General features: G+C 51.9%; 1 protein-coding gene across 18 annotated transcripts in view; it reads left to right on the top strand.

Annotated features, from left to right (window-relative positions):
- DLG1 (discs large MAGUK scaffold protein 1) overlaps positions 1-19,083 on the top strand; it is a 75,293-nt gene extending 56,210 nt beyond the window's left edge. For 10 of the 18 annotated variants that reach the window (XM_083363890.1, XM_083363889.1, XM_083363887.1 and 7 more), the window contains 8 exons: positions 936-1,035; positions 3,313-3,354; positions 13,148-13,198; positions 13,643-13,744; positions 16,610-16,782; positions 16,871-16,980; positions 17,394-17,485; positions 18,075-19,083. In XM_083363890.1, coding sequence (XP_083220016.1) covers positions 936-1,035; positions 3,313-3,354; positions 13,148-13,198; positions 13,643-13,744; positions 16,610-16,782; positions 16,871-16,980; positions 17,394-17,485; positions 18,075-18,181 — 777 coding nt within the window. In that variant the 3' untranslated portion in view covers positions 18,182-19,083. Of the gene's footprint in view, positions 1-935; positions 1,036-1,352; positions 1,387-3,312; positions 3,355-13,147; positions 13,199-13,642; positions 13,745-16,609; positions 16,783-16,870; positions 16,981-17,393; positions 17,486-18,074 lie in introns of those variants that run through there. The other 8 variants (XM_083363888.1, XM_083363898.1, XM_083363897.1 and 5 more) reach the window with 4 other exon arrangements.
- The last annotated feature ends 783 nt before the right edge of the window (positions 19,084-19,866 follow it).

Genomic DNA, 19,866 nt, shown 5'->3' with positions numbered 1-19,866 from the left:
AACCCCTGGCACAAACCCTCCTGCACCTGGTAGGGGGTGTGTGTCCCTCCCCCTCCCTCCCTCCCGGCTTTATGCTGGAGCTGTGCCGTAACAGGTTGGGAGGGCTCAGCCCCCCCGATACCAATTCACCGATTTATGAATTTGCACAATTAATTAAACTATTACCTAAGAGTTAACACCCCCCCATACCCAAATGGAAGGTCAAGGTTAACCAGCTGAGCGTATTTTAGCTGAGCCAAGTCTGCCATGTTGGTGAAGCTGTGGGGCCCAACAGGCTTTCAGCAGCATTCCTGCTTAGTGTTTCCAGCCCTTCCCATAACCCTGACCCTGACCCACAGTTGATGACTTTGGTCCCCAGTGAGCCTCAGGGAAAGGTCCGCTGGCTTGCGCCCCCCCATGCCCGCCCACAGTGTTGGGGGTCTGATGCGGACTTTCAGTCGCTGGGACCCCAAGAGTTGCAGCTCGCCCTGGGCTCCTCGGTGCCAGCAACCTTGCCCAGCCACTCCCGAGGATCCCTGGGGCCGGAGTCAGTTAGGCTGGGGGTCTGGAAACCCACAAGCTCCTCAGAGTAAAAGGCAGGCCTGGTTTCCTCCCGCTTCCTTTCGGCCAGCGGACCAGAAGGCCCAAAGCAGAGACAGACGTCCAGCGACTCGCTCTTGGAAGAGAGGGCATCATAGGGGCTGGCCTTATTTCTGGGCACAAGAGCCCAGAAGGCAGAGCCCCTCGACCATTTCCCCCCCCCCCCCCGTCTGAAGACAGAGCCCCGGTTCTCCCCCCCCATCCTCCTACTCCCGTCTTGGGCGGAAGCGGTCTGCATGCTGGAGGGTAGAAGTCGGTCTCCCAGAGCGTCTGCTGCTGCTGGCCCTGGGCCTTTCCGACCTGCCGGGCCTCCGACACCCACCCTCTATTTGCCCCTCTTTCCTTCTCTTCTTCAGCAGTCATTCAATGACAAGCGTAAAAAGAACCTCTTTTCCCGAAAATTCCCCTTCTACAAGAACAAGGACCCGAGCGAGGCAGAGGCCAGTGATGTTGACCGTAAGTATGGGGGGTGCGGTGTGGCCTGGAAAAGGGTCCCAAGAGCATCCGTGGGGAGCCAAGCCGTGGGTCGAGCGGAGGGGGGCAGCTGGCAGGCAACAACTCTCCTTTCACGGCCGATTGGGGGGGGTTCCTCTCACCCCACTTTGAGACGGGGCTTCAGGGGAATTGTGCTTTTGAATGGGGGGCTGGCGGGCTGGCTCCCCACGGATGCTGCTGGGACCGTCCTGGAGCAGCCTCCGGAGGATGCCCTACTGACCGGATGTTTTCTCTGTGATTGCCTCCTCCTTGCTTGCCCTCGGGGAACTACTCCACAGGAGATCCCTGGAGACATGGGATCAAAAGGCCTGAGTAAGTGACCCCCCCCTCCCTCCCCCCCTTCCCTGCTGCAGGCTGCCTTGTTGGGGAGCTTCCCAGCCCCTCATTCCTTTGATCTGGGGCAGAGAGGACCAGAGGGAGGAGCCTTTGCGGAGGCTCAGAAATGGGGAGCCAGTGCGTTTTTAGGGGTTTCTTTCCTGGCAAACCTAAAAGTGGCATTGAAGAAGGCGGCACTGTTGGTAGAGAAATGACACCGGTTGGATAAAGACTGCCGGGCCAAGCTTCTCCACAGCCATGAGCGGGCCTCTCTCCAGGCCTTCCTGCCCCACCCGCTCTTCCCCAGACCTGGTTGCTGTTGCTGGGCAGGGGGCTTTCCCGCCGCAGCCCCTCCCTCCCTTCTCATAGGGCAGCTTAGCCCCTGGGTTAAATCGGCAGCAGATTTTCTCTCAGATACGCCCAGGTCTGCTGCAACCTGGCGATGGTCTTCCCTCGACTATGAGGTTGACCTGAGCCGCCACCCTCGCCACGCTCCCCCTCCCCTCAGAGCAGCCCCTCTCCCTGGAGGGGTCCCGAGGCTGCTCAGCCCGCGGAGCCACCGGGGGCCACTTTCTGCGGCTTTGGCCCTTGGCGGGGACCCTGCCCTCTGGTTAGCCTGCCTTGCCTTGAGGGCGATTCTTTGGGCAGGCAAAAATCTCCAGGAAGGGAGAATGGGGAGGGTCTGCCTGCAGTGGACCTGCCTCCAGTTGAGTGCGGGCTCCGCTCCTTTGTCCAGCTCGGTCAGTGGGAGGCCAGCTTCATTTGGCCAAGCCGCTTAAGGCCTCTTCTCTAACAAGCCATCGTGGCAGGAGGGTCTCCTGGCCGGGTGGCTGGGGGGGGTGCGGGCCTTGGCAAAAAGGCTTGAAGGTGGGCTGAAGCTTGGAGAGGGGCGAAGGGATGGTGGACGGGCCTCTTCTGGGCCCTTCCCGAGGAGTCTGGCTTCATCTTCTCAAGCTGGCGGCTCTGGGCCTCCTTTTCGCTGCAGGCAGCTCGGCCGGCACGCAGCCCCCGGTGCTGACCACGTAGCCCCTCTTCCCCGCCCGTGTTTGGACTCGTTCCCCCTCCTCGTCCCTGAAGATGAAAGGTTGCAGAGCCCCCCGGACCCCAGAGGCTCCCTCTGGGCTGGGCTGCAAAGCTTCCCTTTTCCCTTTCAGCCCACTCTGGACGGCTTCCAGTCAGAAGTTAAAAGACAATACGAAATCATTTTAAAATTATAAAAAACAACCGGTTGAAACATTAGAGCAACAGGCACCTGGTGCCAGTCCATATTGGCCGGCCATCCACTCGTTCTCTCCCCACGCTTGGAGGGAAGGAGAAGTGGCCTGGGAAGGCGCTTTGGCAGGCAGGGCGCCCGGGGGCTGCCCCGTCTTCCAGGGATGCCCACCCTTGCTGCGCTTCCCTTCCCCCCGCAAGGAGCCCCGTGGAGGGAGCCTCAGGCCTCGGGGCTCTTCCTGGACCCTCCCCTTGGCCCCACCGCCTCCAGGCCAGGCTTTCCTTCTTCCAGGTAGAGACGCCCAGCCCCCTTTGGGCCCTACGGCTGCGTTTTTGGGGTGGGCGGCTGCTCCCCCATCGTAGCCGGGTTCTGATGAGGGTCTTCTCTGAACCCGCCTCCTCCAGGTTGTGCCCACCCCTCTTTTGTGGAAATGAATTTCGATGGGCTGGGTCCTGGTCCCGATCCCTGGAAGCGGGCAGAGGGCCGCCTGTGTAACCTCCTGTCTCTGGAAGTGTGTTGTGAATTGTGGGTTTCTCTTTCGGCTTTAGGGATGTTGGCCACGGAGCAGGAGAGCCCTGATGTGTGTCGAGAGAGGCTCGTCAGGCACTTTATTACCCTAAGTTGCCCCCGGAGGCCTTCTTCTTCAGCCTTTGAAGGCCCTTCGGGTTTCTTGGCACGGCTCCTAATCTCTGCTTTCTGCTTCTTTTCAGAGCACGTGACTTCCAACGCCAGCGACAGTGAAAGCAGTTACCGTAAGTGTATGGAATTGTGTTCCTTTTTGCTGTTTTTTTCTGGGAGCTTACGGAAATCCAGGCTTACCTTTAAGGGCAGCTGCTGGATAACGGGGCTGTTAGATGTTTTGTGCCAGCCATGGCAGTTCCCCAAAAAGGTCATCAGATGGGAGCAAAGAGGCTTCTTTGCTCCCACTGGTGGGTCAGGGGTCCCCGGCCCCTGCAGCCTCATTGGCTAGAGTTTTATGGTAAGGGAGGGGCTGAGACCCCCCATAAAAAAGCCTCCATGCCAGGGAACTCTTTCTATTTACTTTATCGTTAAATAAAGCTTTTGAACGATTGCATTCCTGCATGATGCTTTTTACTTGGAAGCACCTTAACGAAAGATCGACCTCGTGAGACAATCTCACAAATTGGAAGCAAGAGGATGGTTTAAGGCAACGCTTCCAAGCCAAGCAGCTACTGCAAGATGCCTGGACGTTCCAGCAAGAACCCATTTGAAACGGATGGCAGGAGGTCCCCAATTGTGACAAGGAGTCTTCAATCAAAGACGGCTGCCCTGCATCCAGCCCCTGACGCAAGCTCAGTGCCAGGGACCCCTTTGCATGCCTCCCTACAGCTGCAAGCCACAGAGGGAAGCATGGAAGGCTTGCAGTCCTCCCAAGACTGGCCAGACACCGGGGAAGTGGCCAGGGACCAGGCCACCCCCAACGTGGACCAGATGACTGAACGGGAATGCAGGGAGCTGCTCCGAACGCTTCTTGCAGCACAAAGGACGCCACAAGCCTCTCCACGGGGGATGCCAGTGCAGGAGGCCTCTGGACGCCAGGTAAGTCCTTCCCCAGCGCCCACGAGGCCCTCTAACATGGCGCCGGCCACCCTGAATGACCCCGGGACCCCGGAGCTTTTGGCGCGAATTTTCCCGCCAAACTATGACCTACAGCTTCCGGGGGCAACCGGAAGCAAGATGGCGGCCCCCAGGACACCCACATGGCCTGATATTGATAGGCCTCAGCCAAGCCTCGAGGCCCAGCAATCGGTGGCATCCAGCCAAAGCAGCATGGAAACCCCCTGGTCCTCCCCACCAGAAAGCCTCAAGGCCTATGATAGCCTCAAAGCCTGCCCAGCCGTGCCTACTGCAGCAGAGATTGGAGCAACTATCCGGACCCTGGTTGCAGCTCTGGAGGCCAAAACGACCGCAGCCTCAACATCGGGGGTAACCAGCCTCCCTTGCCAACCCCAGGGGGCTCCCGGAAGAGTTCCAAGGCCTCCAATCCTCTCCCCGGGGCCTAACTGCCGGGAGGCGTCCGGCCTGGAGTCTCCCAGCTGCGTCCTGCAACCCCAAAGGGCCCCCAGTGAACCCCTGGGCCCTCTAGCCTACTTTTTGCCGCCGCCCAGACGCCCTGCTTGCCAGATGGTCTTCGGGGGGGCTCCGGATGAGGCCCCCTCCTCCAGCACCATCTTCAGCCGCCTCCAGGGTCTTCAGGACCAGCGATGGGCTCCTCTAGGCAATCCGAGCAATCCAGGCAATCCATGTGCCATCCAGCCCCCATCCTGCGATCTTCGCCCCCTCGGTGAGTGTTCCAGTGCCGGGCGGGTTTCAGAAGGAATCTTCGGGGCTTCTGCGGCCTTCAGCCCCTCTTCAAGCCCAAATTCCAGCCTACAGGCCCAGGACTGGGCCTAGTCCAGAGGCAGAGAGACAGACATCCACTCTCTCCGCCTCCCAGGCCCAAATGAGCTCTGAGCATGCCCAGTCGGGGCCATCCAAAAACCAGAGTAAAATACCACCATCTACCAGCATAGGGGTCCCTCTTCCATTCACCTCAATGGAAAATTCACGGATCTATATAAATGGATTTAGAGCCAAGGAGAATTCTTCTTCATCTGCTTCTGCATTCTTAAATAAATTTGAAAAACTGCAACTGGGGGGGGGGGGAAATTTCAGCAGATGGAATAAAGAAGTGCAGATGTATCTATTAGAGCAAGGGACTCTAGAGATGGTTCTGGACCCCCCACCTCTTCCCTGGGGACCCCAAGAAGAGTGGTATCATAGGAAAGCATATACCACTCTACTGAGTTCACTGGATATTAACTTGTACTCCAGCATTCCAGATGGGCTCACAGCTGGTGAAGTTTGGTGGTTATTATACAATTTATTCAACAGCGACAGCATCGGTTCGCTCACCAAACTCACAACTGAGTTTTACACCACTAGACTCAGATTTGGAGCTAACATGGCCGAGCACCTGGGAAAATTGAAAACACTCAGGGCAGAACTGATGTCCAGAGACTACCTTGTACCTGAGGCTAACATGGTCGCTGTCGTTCTGGCTTCCCTGGACAAAAATTGGAGCAGCTTCATTGTTTCACTGGAGGGGACAATGAAGGAAGTCATGACTCTGTCCTACCTCACAGGGAGGCTCATTGAGGAAGATAGAAGAAGAGATGCAGGAGAATACGCCAGAGTCACCACCCAGCGAGCCAGCGGGAGGCGCCACAGCTCAGAGCAGGTTAATGCTCTACTTAAGTGCTTCATCTGTGGTTCTAAGGGGCACCTGAAGAAGGACTGCCCCCATCACCAACAAGGCCCCAAGCGTGGTCCCAATCAAGGAAGGGGCAAGGGGCAAGGTAGGGGGCGTGGCGGGGGCAAAGGTAGTGCCAAGGGCAATTTTGTGCATACTTGTCCTCTCACCCCCACCACAAAGGCTCATAGCCCCACTGACTTATGGTTACTGGACTCTGGAGCTTCATCTCACATTACCAATATGAAACAAGGGTTTAAAAGCTTAAACAAAATTAACTCATCTGTCAAGGTGGCCAATGGTGATAAGGCTTTGGTTGTTGGGGAGGGCACTGTCTCTGTACCTGGACTAGGAAAAGTTGAAGGGGTATTGCATGCTCCCTCCATTGCCAACAACCTAGTAAGCATTATCAAATTATGTGACGATGACAGGGTGGAAGTTTTATTTCGCAAAGGGGGAGGTCATGTCACCCGGAACCAGAGGGCCATTGGAAGTATTGCCATCATAAATGGTTTGCCATACTTCTCCCCTGAGAACAGTCCACAGGGTGCCACCTAAGAAGGCGCCTGCACACGGAATGATAGAAAGCCCCCACAGCCAGCCCCAAGGCTGTTTAAGGAGCGCAAGGCCGAAGCGGTTGCACCCAAGCCACCTCAGCCAGCCCCAAGGCTTTCCAAGGGCAGTGTGGACAAGAAACCCGAATCTCAGGCACCTACAGCACCGCTCAAGGCAACCAGAGCCAAGAGGGTGTCAGTGGGGAAGCCGCTCCACGATAAGTGTGCCCATCTCTTACACCGAAGATTAGGTCATGCGAGATTCCCTGTGGTTAAAAAGATGGGAGAGTTTGCTGAGGGAGTCCAGCTCAAGGATTGTGAGGTGTTCCTGGACTGTGCCATCTGTAAGAGGACAAAGAGGAAGGCTGCCCCCATCCCTAAGGTGTCACTGCGTAAGACCCAATACCCGTACCAACTAGTGCATGTTGATTTGGTTGGGCCTTTCACACCATCCCTAGGGAAAAGACAGTATTTTCTCACTGCCGTTGACGATTTTTCACGATATGGCCATGTGTATACCCTCACAGAAAAATCCGAAGCCTTTGATGCCATTAAATCACTGTATGACTTTGTAGAGACCCAGTATAAGACCAAGATCGCACAACTGCAGAGCGACCGCGGGGCAGAGTTCATGTCCCGAAAATTCCAGGACTGGGTAAGGCGTAAGGGCATCCGACATTTTCTTACCGCTCCCTTCACTCCCGCTCAAAATGGCGTGGCTGAGAAAAGAAATGGAATCCTGCAAACTATGATGCGTAGTCTGATTGCGGACGCTGGGGTCGCAGAATCATACTGGGCAGAGGCGGTGCACTACGCCAATTACACCTTAAACCGCACCTGGAGCAGTGTTGTGGACCAGACCCCATATTTCCTGGTCCACGGTAGCAAACCAAGTCTGCGACACTTGCGTGTGTTTGGCTCCTACGCTTGGATGCACATCCCCAAGCAGTTGCGGAAGAAGGAGAGATCTGTCTCCCAGAGACTGAGGTTCTTGGGCTATGCTCCTGGCTCCAAGGCCTACCGTTTCCTGGGAGAAGGGGGCAGGACTGTGACTTCCCAATCTGCCTCCTTCGAAGAGGACTCCAATTGGACCCAGATCCACTCAAATGATCTGAGCCCATATGTCAACCGACCCAGCAAGGACACACCGACCACGACATCACCTGAGACGACCACATACCCTGCCACCGACGAAAGTGAGGAACATGACGAAGATCTCATCCTACCTGGATCAGATGGGGAGGATGAGCCGTCCAGTCCAAAGGGGGAAGACACGCCGTCTTCACCCCCAGCGACGCCTCAGAGACCCGCGGAAGAAAAGAGCAGTGAGTGGCAGAAGGTCAGGAGATCAAAGCGCTCCAACAAAGGGATCCCGCCAAAGAGAATCGACATTGGGCACATCGCGTCTGTCAACAGCGTTGTGGTCACCCCAAAATCCTTCTCTGACATCCAGGAGCTGCCCATCGAAGAACAGGAGAAATGGCAGCTCGCGATGGAGAAGGAAATGGAGAGCCTGAAAAAAAACTCAAGGTCTTCACCTCCCAGCAACCACCAAAGGAGAGGAAAGTCATTGGCACAAGGTGGGTTTACAAAGCCAAACCACTTGCCAATGGCCTCTACCTGTATAAGGCCCGTTTGGTAGCTCAGGGGTTCGCTCAGCGCTACATGGAGGACTACGGGGAGACCTACTCTCCAACTGTCCGGGCAGAGAGCGTCAAGGCCACCCTCGTAACTGCAGCCGCTCTGCGGGAGGAAGTCTTCCAATTCGACATCCAGACGGCTTACCTCCACGCCAACTTGGACCGACAGATTTATGTGAGGGCCCCTCCTGGCTACCATCAGGAAGGGGGAAATACATGGTTGCTCCACAAAAGGTTATATGGCCTCAAGCAGTCGGGGAAACTATGGTACGACTGCCTTAGAAAAAGTTTAGAACGAGTTGGTTTCACTGCATCCCATGCAGATGAATGTGTTTTCACACGCAACTCCAAGGGTACCACAGAATGGGTGTTAGTTTATGTGGACGACCTCCTATATGTAGTGCCTGACAAGGAAGGGTGTAACGAATTTGCCAAGGTCCTGGGGGAAAAGTTTACCCTGAAATCTTTGGGGTGGGTTGACAAGTACTTGGGTGTGCACATCTTGGCCACTAAGGGGGGTTCGCCCTATCTCAGAAAGAAAAGATAGAGGAGTTATTGGCCAAATGCAAAATGGCAGAATCTAACCCAACGCGTAGCCCGATACAAAGTGACTATTACAATCACACTCACAAGGACGGTCCTGAGTTCACAGATAATATGCTTTACAGATCTGTGATCGGCTCCTTGCTATATATCAGCAATTGGAGCAGGCCTGACATAGCTTTAGCTGTGAATCTACTGTCCAGGCATGTGGAACACCCAAAAGAATTCCACTGGACTGCCGTTAAAAGGGTACTTAGGTACCTCAGGGGCACAACCGATGCTCTCCTTGTGCTGGAACCAGAGAAGGGGAAGACGGCCCAGCTCTCCGCTTACTCAGACGCAGACTGGGCCGGCGACACTAAGAGTAGACAGAGCACCTCTGGTTTCCTCATATTGCTAAATGGCTGTCCTATCCATTGGCATGTTAGGCAGCAAAAATTTGTTTCTTGCTCCACGGCCGAGGCTGAATGTGCCAGCCTGTCAGACACGGCCAATGATTTGATTTGGTTCGATGCTCTGATAACAAGCATCTGGGCACCTCCTTCTCTGCCCATCCAAGTTCAAGAGGATAATACGGCCGCAATTGCAATCTCGGGGGCATATGCAGTGGGCTCTAGGTCCCGCCACATAGACATACGCTATAAAAATGTCAGGCAGCTTGGACTTCCGGTGGCGACGCGACGTCGAAAGACAGCCGTTTTCGGGCTGTCCGCTCCACAGCTGTGTTTTTCCATCGTAAACAGCGCCGATCAGCTGTTTAGATGGATTTGAAGCCCCCTCCTCGGGAGAAGAGGAGGGGGTGAGGCCCCAGGTAGGGGTTGAGCTCTCCGGGGCCGCCTGAGCTGAGAGCTTGGGTGGCTGAAGGATGAGCCCCCCCGAAGCCTGGGTTGCTCCGAGCTGCGCAGCGCCTTTGCTCCGGGATTTTTGGAGCAGAGCCAGGCGTTAGCAACCACCCCTGCCAAAAGGAAATACTTTTGATTATCAAGATGCAGGCAGAGCGGTACAGGAGGTCAAGGTGAAGTGGACTCTTTATTTTTACTCTCTAGCTCAATGGATTTTATAGCTTTAAAGTGAAAGTGCGTAATAAGTGAAAGTGGGGGAAGATGGCGGCTAAAACTTCTAAAGCTCTTCGGAATGCGGGGTCTTCCCTGGTGCAAGAGACCTCACTGCAAGCTTTGCTTCCTCCTGCATCTCCCCCGGTATTGACGCTTAAGGATTTACAAGACGCTCTTGGAAAGCATGCACAATTGATGTCTGATATGATGGATGAAAAGTTGAAAAAGCTGGAGGAGAAATTGGAGGAGAAAATGGAGAAATTGGAGAAGAAGATGGAAGAGAAGCTGAGAGCAATGAGGGTGGACATCTTGTCTAAGGTTGAATCCGTAGCTGAATGTGTGCTACAGCTGGATATAAAGGTGGAGGATCTCAGTCAAAAGAACTCTATATTAGAAGCAAAGGTATTAGAAAATGAAAATATAAGGGATAAAATGGACGAAGAATTGAGCCTTGTTCAGTATAATCAGATGCAGTATGCTATTAGAATTAGGGGTTTAAAGGAGAATGGTAAAGAAGATTTAAAGCAGCTGATTTCTGAGGCTCTGGAAGGGGTACTGGGCCAGTCAGCATCTGAAATTGAGGGAAATATGGACAAAGTTTTTCGTGTAAATTCATGGATTGCAAAACAGAGGAAGTTACCCAGAGATGTGGTGGTCTATTTTACAAAGAGAGTAATTAGAGATGAAGTCATTCAAGCTGCTTATGATACTAATTTGGTAGTGGCTGAGCAAGAAGTTTTGGTTTTAAAAGAGATCCCTCCGAAGATCCTAAGGAGAAGGAAAGATTTTGCATTTCTAGTACAGGAACTTAAGAAACGTGATATTAAACGTGGGAGATTCCAGTTGGGTTGGTGGCGACGCACGAAGGTAAAGGACATCGTTTGGTTACTGTGGCTCAGGCACGTGATTTTTATAGTAATGTGTTAAAAGCAACCCCCCTATCATTTTTGGAAGCTGCAAAAGGATACGGTGTGGGAAAGCTTCAAGATGTTGCAGATAGACAGACAGAGGACAATGGTGTTGGAGGGGATCAAGCCACAGTCTCATCGGTTGCTGCAGGAGGCCAGAAGATGACGCGTGCTGCCCTAAGAAGAGCGAGACGAGAGCAAGAGCAAGACCAGCAGAAAGTTATGGAATCTTCAAAGTGTGCTTACAGTGAAGATGTGGGAGGAGAGCGGTCTAAAGAAGTTTTGGGGGTCATGACAGAGGTGCTCCAAAAGTTTTGGGGCGTTAAGATTGCTGATTAAATTTTTAGATTAGAATGTCAATGGAGTAAAATTATTATAGAGGAGAAAGAAAGTTTTTTTTCCTTTTTTAATATTTTACACAATTTAAGATTGATGTTATTTGCTTGCTAGAAAAGTATATTAGGGTTATGGACTTAAAGTATGTGTTGAACTAAGAATGAGTATGTAAGCTCCTAATTAACAACAAGTTGTCTTAGAGTTTGCCTAAATATTTTTTTATATACTCTTTTTATTTGAACTTTTATTTGAACTGAAGGATGATTTGGAACTGCGAGACATTTGGCGTGATACATGCAAGAACTATTTTTGATTATAGTTTAGTTTGGTCGGAGATTATTAAGATTAACAGAGATAAGCGCTTTTGGCGCGTAACTGAGAATTTGTTTGGAAATTAGAGAAAGGTGGGAGAATGCAAATAGCAGGTGAAAGTTTTTTTTTCTTTTCCCTTTTTTTTGAAATTAATATGAATAAGGACTGGGATTAAGAAAATTTATTTTGAGTAAAGATCTTTTTCTGTTTTCCTCTTTTTCTTTTCTACTTTATTTGTAATATTAATATTGTTTGTACTCATTTTATATGAGCTAGAGAGAGATAGAATTTATAGTTTATTGTTGATAACATAGGGGTGTTTATGTTTGTTTTTTGATTTTATGCCCTGTATTTGGCTCTGGGAAGTCGGGGGGGGGGGAGGAGGGAGTGGGGGAGAGGGATAGGGGTGGGGGAGGGGGGGATTAAAGTCAAAATGTATTGTAAAACTTTTTAAATAAAAAAAAAATGTCAGGCAGCTTGCCAAACAGGGGTTTATACATGTTGAGCATTGTAACACAACTGACCAGATAGCTGATCTGTTCACCAAACCTGTTCCCATTGACCGGCACAACTTCTGTGTAAGCGTTTGTGTTTGGTCTTCTGAACGTGTATATGCATGTCAATGACACCTGCTCGCCCCTCACATACACTCACTGGTCCCTGTCATTGGCTGGCAAGAAGGGGAATTGTTAGATGTTTTCGTGCCAGCCATGGCAGTTCCCCAAAAAGGTCATCAGATGGGAGCAAAGAGGCTTCTTTGCTCCCACTGGTGGGTCAGGGGTCCCCGGCCCCTGCAGCCCCATTGGCGAGAGTTTTATGGTAAGGGAGGGGCTGAGACCCCCCCATAAAAACCTCTGCTCAGGGGCTGCTTTCTCTCTGTTCTCTTTTGTTCTTTCTTCTGCTTGCTTGCTAACTGAGCTCAACCCAGGCATGGATGGCTCCACACCAGGGAACCCTTTCTATTTACTTTATCGTTAAGTAAAGCTTTTGAACGATTGCATTCCTGCGTGATGCTTTTTACTTGGAAGCACCTTAACGAAACATCGACCTCATGAGACCATCTCACAGGGGCTGTCCTTGACGCTTCAGCTGGCACAAAAGACGGTGGCTGCCAGCTGGCTTGTGGGGCAATTCAAGGTGCTGGTAAAACCCACCGTGGCCGAGGGCTGGGTGACCTGGGGGTTTGCCTCTCCCCAGCTGCGTCTGCCCACCCCATCAGACCTGGCAGGAGGGGCGTGCGTGGGCCCCGTTGAGCGAGGGAGGTTGCCTGGCGCCACCCAGGAGGAGGAGGAGGAGGAGGAGAGCCTTTTGTGCCTCAGTGGCCGTCCTGCAGCCGCTCATCCCGCCGGAGCCTCCTCTTGCCTTGGGCTTCCCAAAGGCTGTAAAGACGTGGCTGGTCAGGGGTTCGGTGGACCTGGCGGAGGTTCGGAGGCTGCCGGGTGGCTGTGCTGGTTGACCCATCCCTTGCCCTTGCCGGCCTTTTATTCTTTCTGGTTTTTGTTTTGCTTTTAGTGGAGTTTCAAATCGGTTTCAAGGGGGTCTTTTTTGCCCCCCCCCCCCGCCCTGGGCCTTTGAAGAGAAGCGAAAGGGGCCTTTGTGGTGTTTCTGTTGCAAAGTTCATTTCAGCAGCCTGAAAAATAAAACCCTTTCACTGAAACATTATTAAGGATTCTGTAAGCAACAGGTGGAAAAGAAAGAGAAAATTAAAAACCTGATTATGAAACTGAAAGAAGCGTTGGTCTTCTCCCCTTCCCAGTGTCTCTGTTGTTCTCCAGCGTTAACCTGCAACCCCCCCCCCCGGCAGGCCGGGGTGGGCCAAGGGCTCCTGGGGAGCTGAGGGTTTTGTGTCGCGCTGGCAGGAGGCCTGGCTGGACAGGGGCTGAGGGGAAGGAGGGCGCCCTAGAAACGTGCGTGTTACACCCCAGTCTCTCTCTGACTTTCTAGGTGGCCAGGAAGAGTACGTCTTCTCTTACGAACCTGTCACACAGCAGGAAGGTTTGTACCGTTTGGCTGGGGACTCACCCGGCGGAGAGAGTTTGCCTGGCGAAGGCCTTGTCTGCTGGCCGGGATGTAGATCTCCCTGGCCGTCAGATCTCGCCTTCCTGCCCTGCTGCGCGGCTGCTGAGCGTGTCCTCTTCCACCTCACGTGGCCAGACCAATCAAAAGTACCTTGTGGTTTTCAAGTGTGTGGAGGACAGAAAAAAGTGGAAGGGTCTTCAAGAAAAGGTTGCCCATCCATGCTTCTGGTCCTCAGGGTTGGGTTGCTGAAGAATGTCTTTGAGGGACTGACTCAAACTGGAGTGTCAGTGGCCCTCCAACCTTCTCCCACTTCCTCAGGCGTCTTCCAGGAAAGGGGGTGCTGCTACTCCTAGGGAGATGTGGCTCTTTCGCCCCCCCCACCAGAACCCCCTAACCGGAGGCCCGCGCTCTGTCTTTCAGTCGGCTACACGCGTCCTGTGATTGTCTTGGGTCCCATGAAAGACCGCATCAACGACGACCTCATCTCAGAATTTCCTGACAAGTTCGGCTCTTGCGTCCCACGTATGTATGCCGCGTGGGAGTGGGGGGTGACGAGGGGATGCGGGTGAGCACTGTGGCTGTGGCTGTTCCCCTCAGCCCCACAGCGTGTGCAGGCACAGCAGCCCCTGGAAGCCTTCAGCCAAAATTTCAGGTGGGTGACAGAACTGACGCAGCAGGAGCAGCCGCCCCCCTCCCGGTCCCAGGAGTGACCGTTGGTGGGTCCAAGACCAGCAAGGTCTCCCTCTTGCTGGGATCTGGCCAGGTTCCTCCGGGAAGTCGGTTGCTCCCGGATGAGGCAAGAGGGGTGATTCTGAGAGGCTTTGAACTAAGAAAAAGCGGTGTGTGCCCCCCCCCCCCGTGTCAGCCCTTTGAGGTAGACCAGACAGGTAAAACCCCCACCCTCCCCCTTTCCTTTTGTAGAAGGCTGCAGTCACAGAAGCCGGCCAGTCTGGGCAGGGAGGGCTGAGAGGCGCTCTCCTGCGGGTCTTCCTGCTGTCTCTCAAGGGGATGGCAAGCCGTCTTCCTGGCCCTGCCAAATGGGGTCGGAGCCCGTCTGGTTTCCGCTGGCGTGGTTGCGTGTGAGGTTCCCCTGGGCAGGTGCAACCCCAGGACGGGCTCTCTTCCCCAGTCCTTCCCGAATTGGCGCCTGGGCCCACCGCGGCCTCCTCTAGGGGCGGAGATGACAGAGCAGGCCCAGGACCCGCTCACAGGCGCACTTGCCCTGATCAAATCTGTCTGAAAGGAGCGGGCAGGAGCGCCTTTGGACTCCCTAAAATGGCTCTGGTTCTTTTCTTTCTGGTGACATACGAGGTTTGCAAGATGTCGAAGGTGGCTTTTAAATCTGGCAATATGCCGGCACTCGGAAAAGCCGGAGCCAGTTTGAAAAGCGCCACAAAAAAGAGCAGAGCAAGCCTATTGCCAGAAAATTCAGAACTTTTTCAGGACCCAACAAACACCAGGTGTTTATGGCAAGGCATCCAGGCCGTTATAGACTAAAAAGTGATTCCGTCATGTAATAAAGGCGATACAGACTTTTTAAATGAGCTGAACTCATTTTTTGGAAGATTTCAGGCTTCCGCAAGGAAAGCTGCACCCCATCCTGAGGAGCAAGCGCTTAGCTTTGACGTTACCTCTGGAGAACACTACGGAAAGTTAACACTCGGGAAGCAGCAGGCCCAGATAACCTCCCTGGGTGGGTCCGTAGGGAATGTGCAGATGGGCTGGCTTGCGTTCTTACGGATATTTTCAGTCTTTCACTGCAGCAGGCAGTGGTCCCATTGTGTTTTAAGACGGCCATTATTTTGCCATTGCTAAAAATGTCTGCAGTTACGAGTCTCGGTGACTACCGTCCAGTTGCACTTCAGCCATCGTTACGAAAGGTTTTGAGAGGCTGATGAAGGACATTATTGTATCCAGCCCCCCTCTGGCATTTCACTTGCTTCAGTTCGCTTACCGTCCAAATTGCTCTACAGGGGATGCTATTTCTTCTGTTCTCCATCTGAGCTTGGCACACTTAGAGGAAAGAAACACTCATGTGTGAATGTTGTTTGTCAACTTCAGTTTGGTATTCAATACAATCATTCCTCAGCATGTAGTAGTAGACAAACTGGGCCTTTTAGGATTCAACACTCCTTTGTGGATTCTTGATTTTCTTACTGACAGGTCCCAGTATGTGTAATATTTCTAACACCATTTTCTTGAGCATAGCTTCTCCTCAGGGCTGTGTCCTAAGTCTGCTGTTGTTCACCCTTTTGACCCATGACTGTTGTGCCAGGTTTGCCACCAAACATATTGTGAAGTATGTGAATGATAACAACATTAGTGGGCAAGATGACAATGAGAGTGCTTACTGAAAAGAAGTAGAGGGTTTGGTGAACTGGCGTAACAAAAACAGCCTCATTTTAAATATAGAAAAAACTAAAGAGATCATTGTTGATTTCAGAAAAGGCAGGCACAGCCACACACCTCGTTTCTGGGTGTGCAGCTAAGGAGCAGTCTAGCTTGGTTGCTCAACAGTGAGACACTGGTAAAGCAGGCACAGCAGCGCCTGCATCTTCTGAGTCGCATGGGAAAAGCACCTCTTCCTTCCCCCGTCCTCACCACTTTCTACAGAGGGACAATCGAGAGCATCCTGTCACACTGAATTACTCTCAAGTTTGGAAGCATCCCTGCTTCAGACGGGAAGGCAGTGCAGAGAGTGGTGAGGACGGCAGAAAAGATCATTGGCAGTTCCCTCCCTTCTATCCGGGATATGGCATATAAGCAATGCCTGAGCAGGATTGTCTGGGATGCTACACATCCTCTTCGCGACCTGTTTTCCTTGTTCCCTTCTGGGAGGAGGGGGCTCCGTGGTACCCGAAGCAGAACATCCAGATTCAGTCGCAGTTTTGTTCCTTACGACATCAACCTTGTGAACTCTCAAGTTTCCTCTTTCCGCTATATATTCAAAATGGAGAATGATTTGTGTGTGTGTGTGTATGTATAAACGTATATGGGTATAGATATATGTATATAGCATGTGTATATGTGCATATATACTTTCTCTTGAGAGCAGGCAACAGAATTTTATTTTTAATGTGGCCCAGTGTGTTCATAGTAACAAGGACAATAAAAGTTGTCTTATCTTTCTGAAGGGCCTCTGGCTGTCCCACCAGAGTCATGATGATTGTGAAGGATCATCCTACCTACACACACACACACACACACACACACACACACACCCTTCTGTCAGCCGTGCTTCTGGGACCAGACGTGTGTTATGCGCACATCTCTCCTCGCTGGGCCTCGTGTCCGGCTGCTTTGCAGCATCAGTAGAAGACCTCGTTGCCAGTGGATGTCCGCTCAGCCTCTGCTTCCTCCCCTCCCCCTCGCTCTCTCTCTCCAAAGATACGACCCGGCCGAAACGAGATTACGAGGTGGATGGGCGAGATTACCACTTTGTGATGTCGCGAGAACAAATGGAGAAAGACATCCAGGATCACCGATTCATTGAAGCCGGCCAGTACAACCACCACCTCTACGGGACGAGCGTCCGGTCCGTGAGGGAGGTGGCCGAGAAGGTAAAGGTGCTTCTCCCCCACCCTGCGTCGAGGCCCTGCGGCAGGTGGCGCTGAGCGGCCCCTCAGGCAGCTTCTCTGTCCCTGCCAGGGCAAGCACTGCATCCTTGACGTCTCTGGGAACGCCATCAAGAGGCTCCAGAGCACCCAGCTGCACCCGGTCTCCATCTTCGTCAAGCCCAAGTCCGTGGAGAACATCATGTGAGTGCTTGCCCCTTTCTGCCCCTCTGGCTGCTGCTGGGGCTCTTTTGGGACACACACACACACACACCCCGGAGTCTTCCGAGGGAACAGAGTCCTGGCTGGCTGGCTGGCTGCCCTCTTCCCTGCCCTCCTCCCCTGAGCTGAAAAGGCGACTCCCTCCGTTTTCCCTTATGCTCCTCATGCCTATGACATAGTTCCACAAAGTTATTAAAGTGGGGAGGGAGGGCAACTCGGGGAAGTCGAGATTGGAGGAAAACCCCCACCGCCACCCACCCCATTCCCCACCCCCCTAACCAAGGGAAACCCTGTCTAGCCTCGCCCCCCTCCGACCTTCCTGCGTGTGTTTAACTAAATCTGGTAAATCTGTTTTGTTGATAACGCTAATAAGTTTGAAATATCTGCAAATTCAGGGAAATGAATAAACGATTAACAGATGAGCAAGCTCGAAAAACCTTTGAACGGGCCATGAAGCTGGAGCAAGAATTTACAGAACATTTCACAGGTGGGGGGCCTCTTCCTCCGTTCCACGTGTGTCCCCAACGCTGTCGCTGCTCCCTTCTTTTGGCTGTCGGGTATGGGGGGGCATCTGAAATGGCCCAGGAGCAGCCGGAACGTTCCCTGTCTTGGGGACGATGGGAGGAATCGGTTGTCTATGTGGCCCTGGAGCCGGCCTCCGTGGTGCCTGGCCTCTGGAGTCTGCACCAGGCTCTCCTCTGGTTCCCGAGTGCGAGAGATGCTCCCGAGCTTGGCTCTGTCCATGGAAGGCCCAGTCAGTGGAGGTGGGGGGCTGGCTGCTCCCCATTTGCAGTGTGTGGTTTTGCACCCGCCATCTTTGGGGGGATTCGGCCCAGGGCTCCCCAGCAGTCATCTAGGGATCTGGAAGGAGAAGGTCCTAAATAGACCCCACCCCACTCCCACTTTCTGAGCATCTTTACGGGAAGCAACTGAACCACAGAGAATCGAGGCGGACCAAGCCTCGCAACAGAGTGGGGGGAGGACCAGAATGGGGGGGGGGACTGCAAGAACTCTGCAGAAGCAAGGGAAAGAGCAGAATGGGGTCCTCAGCAGCTGTCTTGCTTGTGTCCCTACAGCCATTGTGCAAGGCGACACATTGGAAGAGATTTACAATCATGTCAAGCAAGTCATTGAGGATCACTCCAGCCCTGTCATTTGGGTGCTGGCCAAGGAGAAGCTCTGAGGGTCCCCCAACTCCAGGGGTCGGCCTTCTCTGCCTCCTCCTCTGCCGCTGCCTGCCTGCCTGCCTGCCTGCCTGCCGGCACTCGCTCCTCAGGGCTCCCCTGCGACGTACAAAGCCTCTCTTTGGTTTCAGCGTTTTGCAAGCTGCTTCTTCGAGGGCTCTTTTCTCGAGAATCAGGAGACTCTTTCCACTCCTGTGGATAGAAATGGAGAATAATGTGGTTAAAATTCCTTAATGTTTAAGGGAAAGTATCCTTCAGAGACTTTGAGAAAACAAAGCTTTTTATGCAGCCTTTTAACGATTTTGTAATAAGATGAAAGAAAAGTGGTCTTAATGTAAATTGTGAGCAGTTTTGCACGTTTGAATTTGCTAGCATGATTTCCTTCAAGAGATTTGGGTTCAAATTATAGTTTCACAGTTTCTGCCACAAATATATATTTTTTCTCTTAGTTTAATAAAAACCTTTTTCAAAATCAAAGCTAATGTATTCTTAAATGGCATTATTTGAAAAGGAAAAACTAATTTTCATAATTTCATAAGAAAATCTTTATAGCTTCATTATTATTTTTCTTGTTGCTCTTACAGGGTGAAATGTCCTCCTGTTTTTAAACTAGATCCTACAAAACTATTTGGAATGTCTTCAGATCATAATAGATAACTGCATTTTTAAATTTTAGGTGCTTAAATACCTTGGACTTTGCTTAAGAATTATGGATTTTGCTTTGAAAATATTATAAAGGCAATTATAATGGTTATAAATTCTCAATATCTAAAAATATAAATATATTGTTAGCCAGATTTTAATGAATATTTTACTCATAATAATTGCTTATTTTGTTATAATGAAACTATATATATATATATATACACACACATATATACATGTATTAAACTTTCCTTAACTAAAATCTAAGCGTGAGAACTGTTTTTCTTAAAAACGCTCCACAAAATACATAATTTTCACATCTAGTTTTGAGAATAGAAGATTGATTTATAAGCAAGTTTTGCTGTTATGTGTTTGCCAGGTTCCTGTCCCATATGGGCTTCTGAACCCAGAGCAGCGCACCCTGGTGTCCCACCCCACGCCCAGGCAAGGGGAGACCTGTCTCCAGCGGTTTCCCTTTATCGAGGCCAGAGTTCAAATGCTTCTGAAGCCAAGTTGGTGCAGCTTCCTTCCCTTCAGCTTCCCTCAGGCTTCCCCTGTGCTTCTGGGTCCAGCTCAAGGTGTTAAGCCCTGCATGGCAGGGATCCAGGCTACCTGGGAAACTGGCTCAACCCAATGGATTGGCCTTTATTTATTGTTTTAATGTTTTATTTTTCATTTTATTCAATGTCTGTAAGCCACCTACAGCAGGGGTCTTCAAACTTGGCCCTTTTATGACTTGTGGACTTCAACTCCCAGAATTCCTCAGCCAGGCATGCCTGGCTGAGGAATTCCGGGAGTTGAAGTCCACAAATCATAAAAGGGCCAAGTTTGAAAACCCCTGGCCTAGAGTCACCTTTGGCGCCATGGGCGGCATACAAATTTGATAGATAAATAAAACTATAAACAGCCCTTATCAGTTCTTCAGAAAAAGAGCTACTAAACTCTGTGAATTGCAGAGTGTATTGCTGTTACATCACAGAGAAAAGATTAAGAATTGGGTTTTCAGACAGAACTCTGGAAATAAAGATGAAACCTGCCA

The sequence above is a fragment of the Vipera ursinii genome (genome assembly GCF_947247035.1).
Source record: "Vipera ursinii genome assembly, chromosome: 5".
NCBI lineage: Eukaryota > Metazoa > Chordata > Lepidosauria > Squamata > Viperidae > Vipera > Vipera ursinii.
Note: the sequence above shows the minus strand (reverse complement) of the source record. Positions and strands in the feature narration are given on the sequence as shown.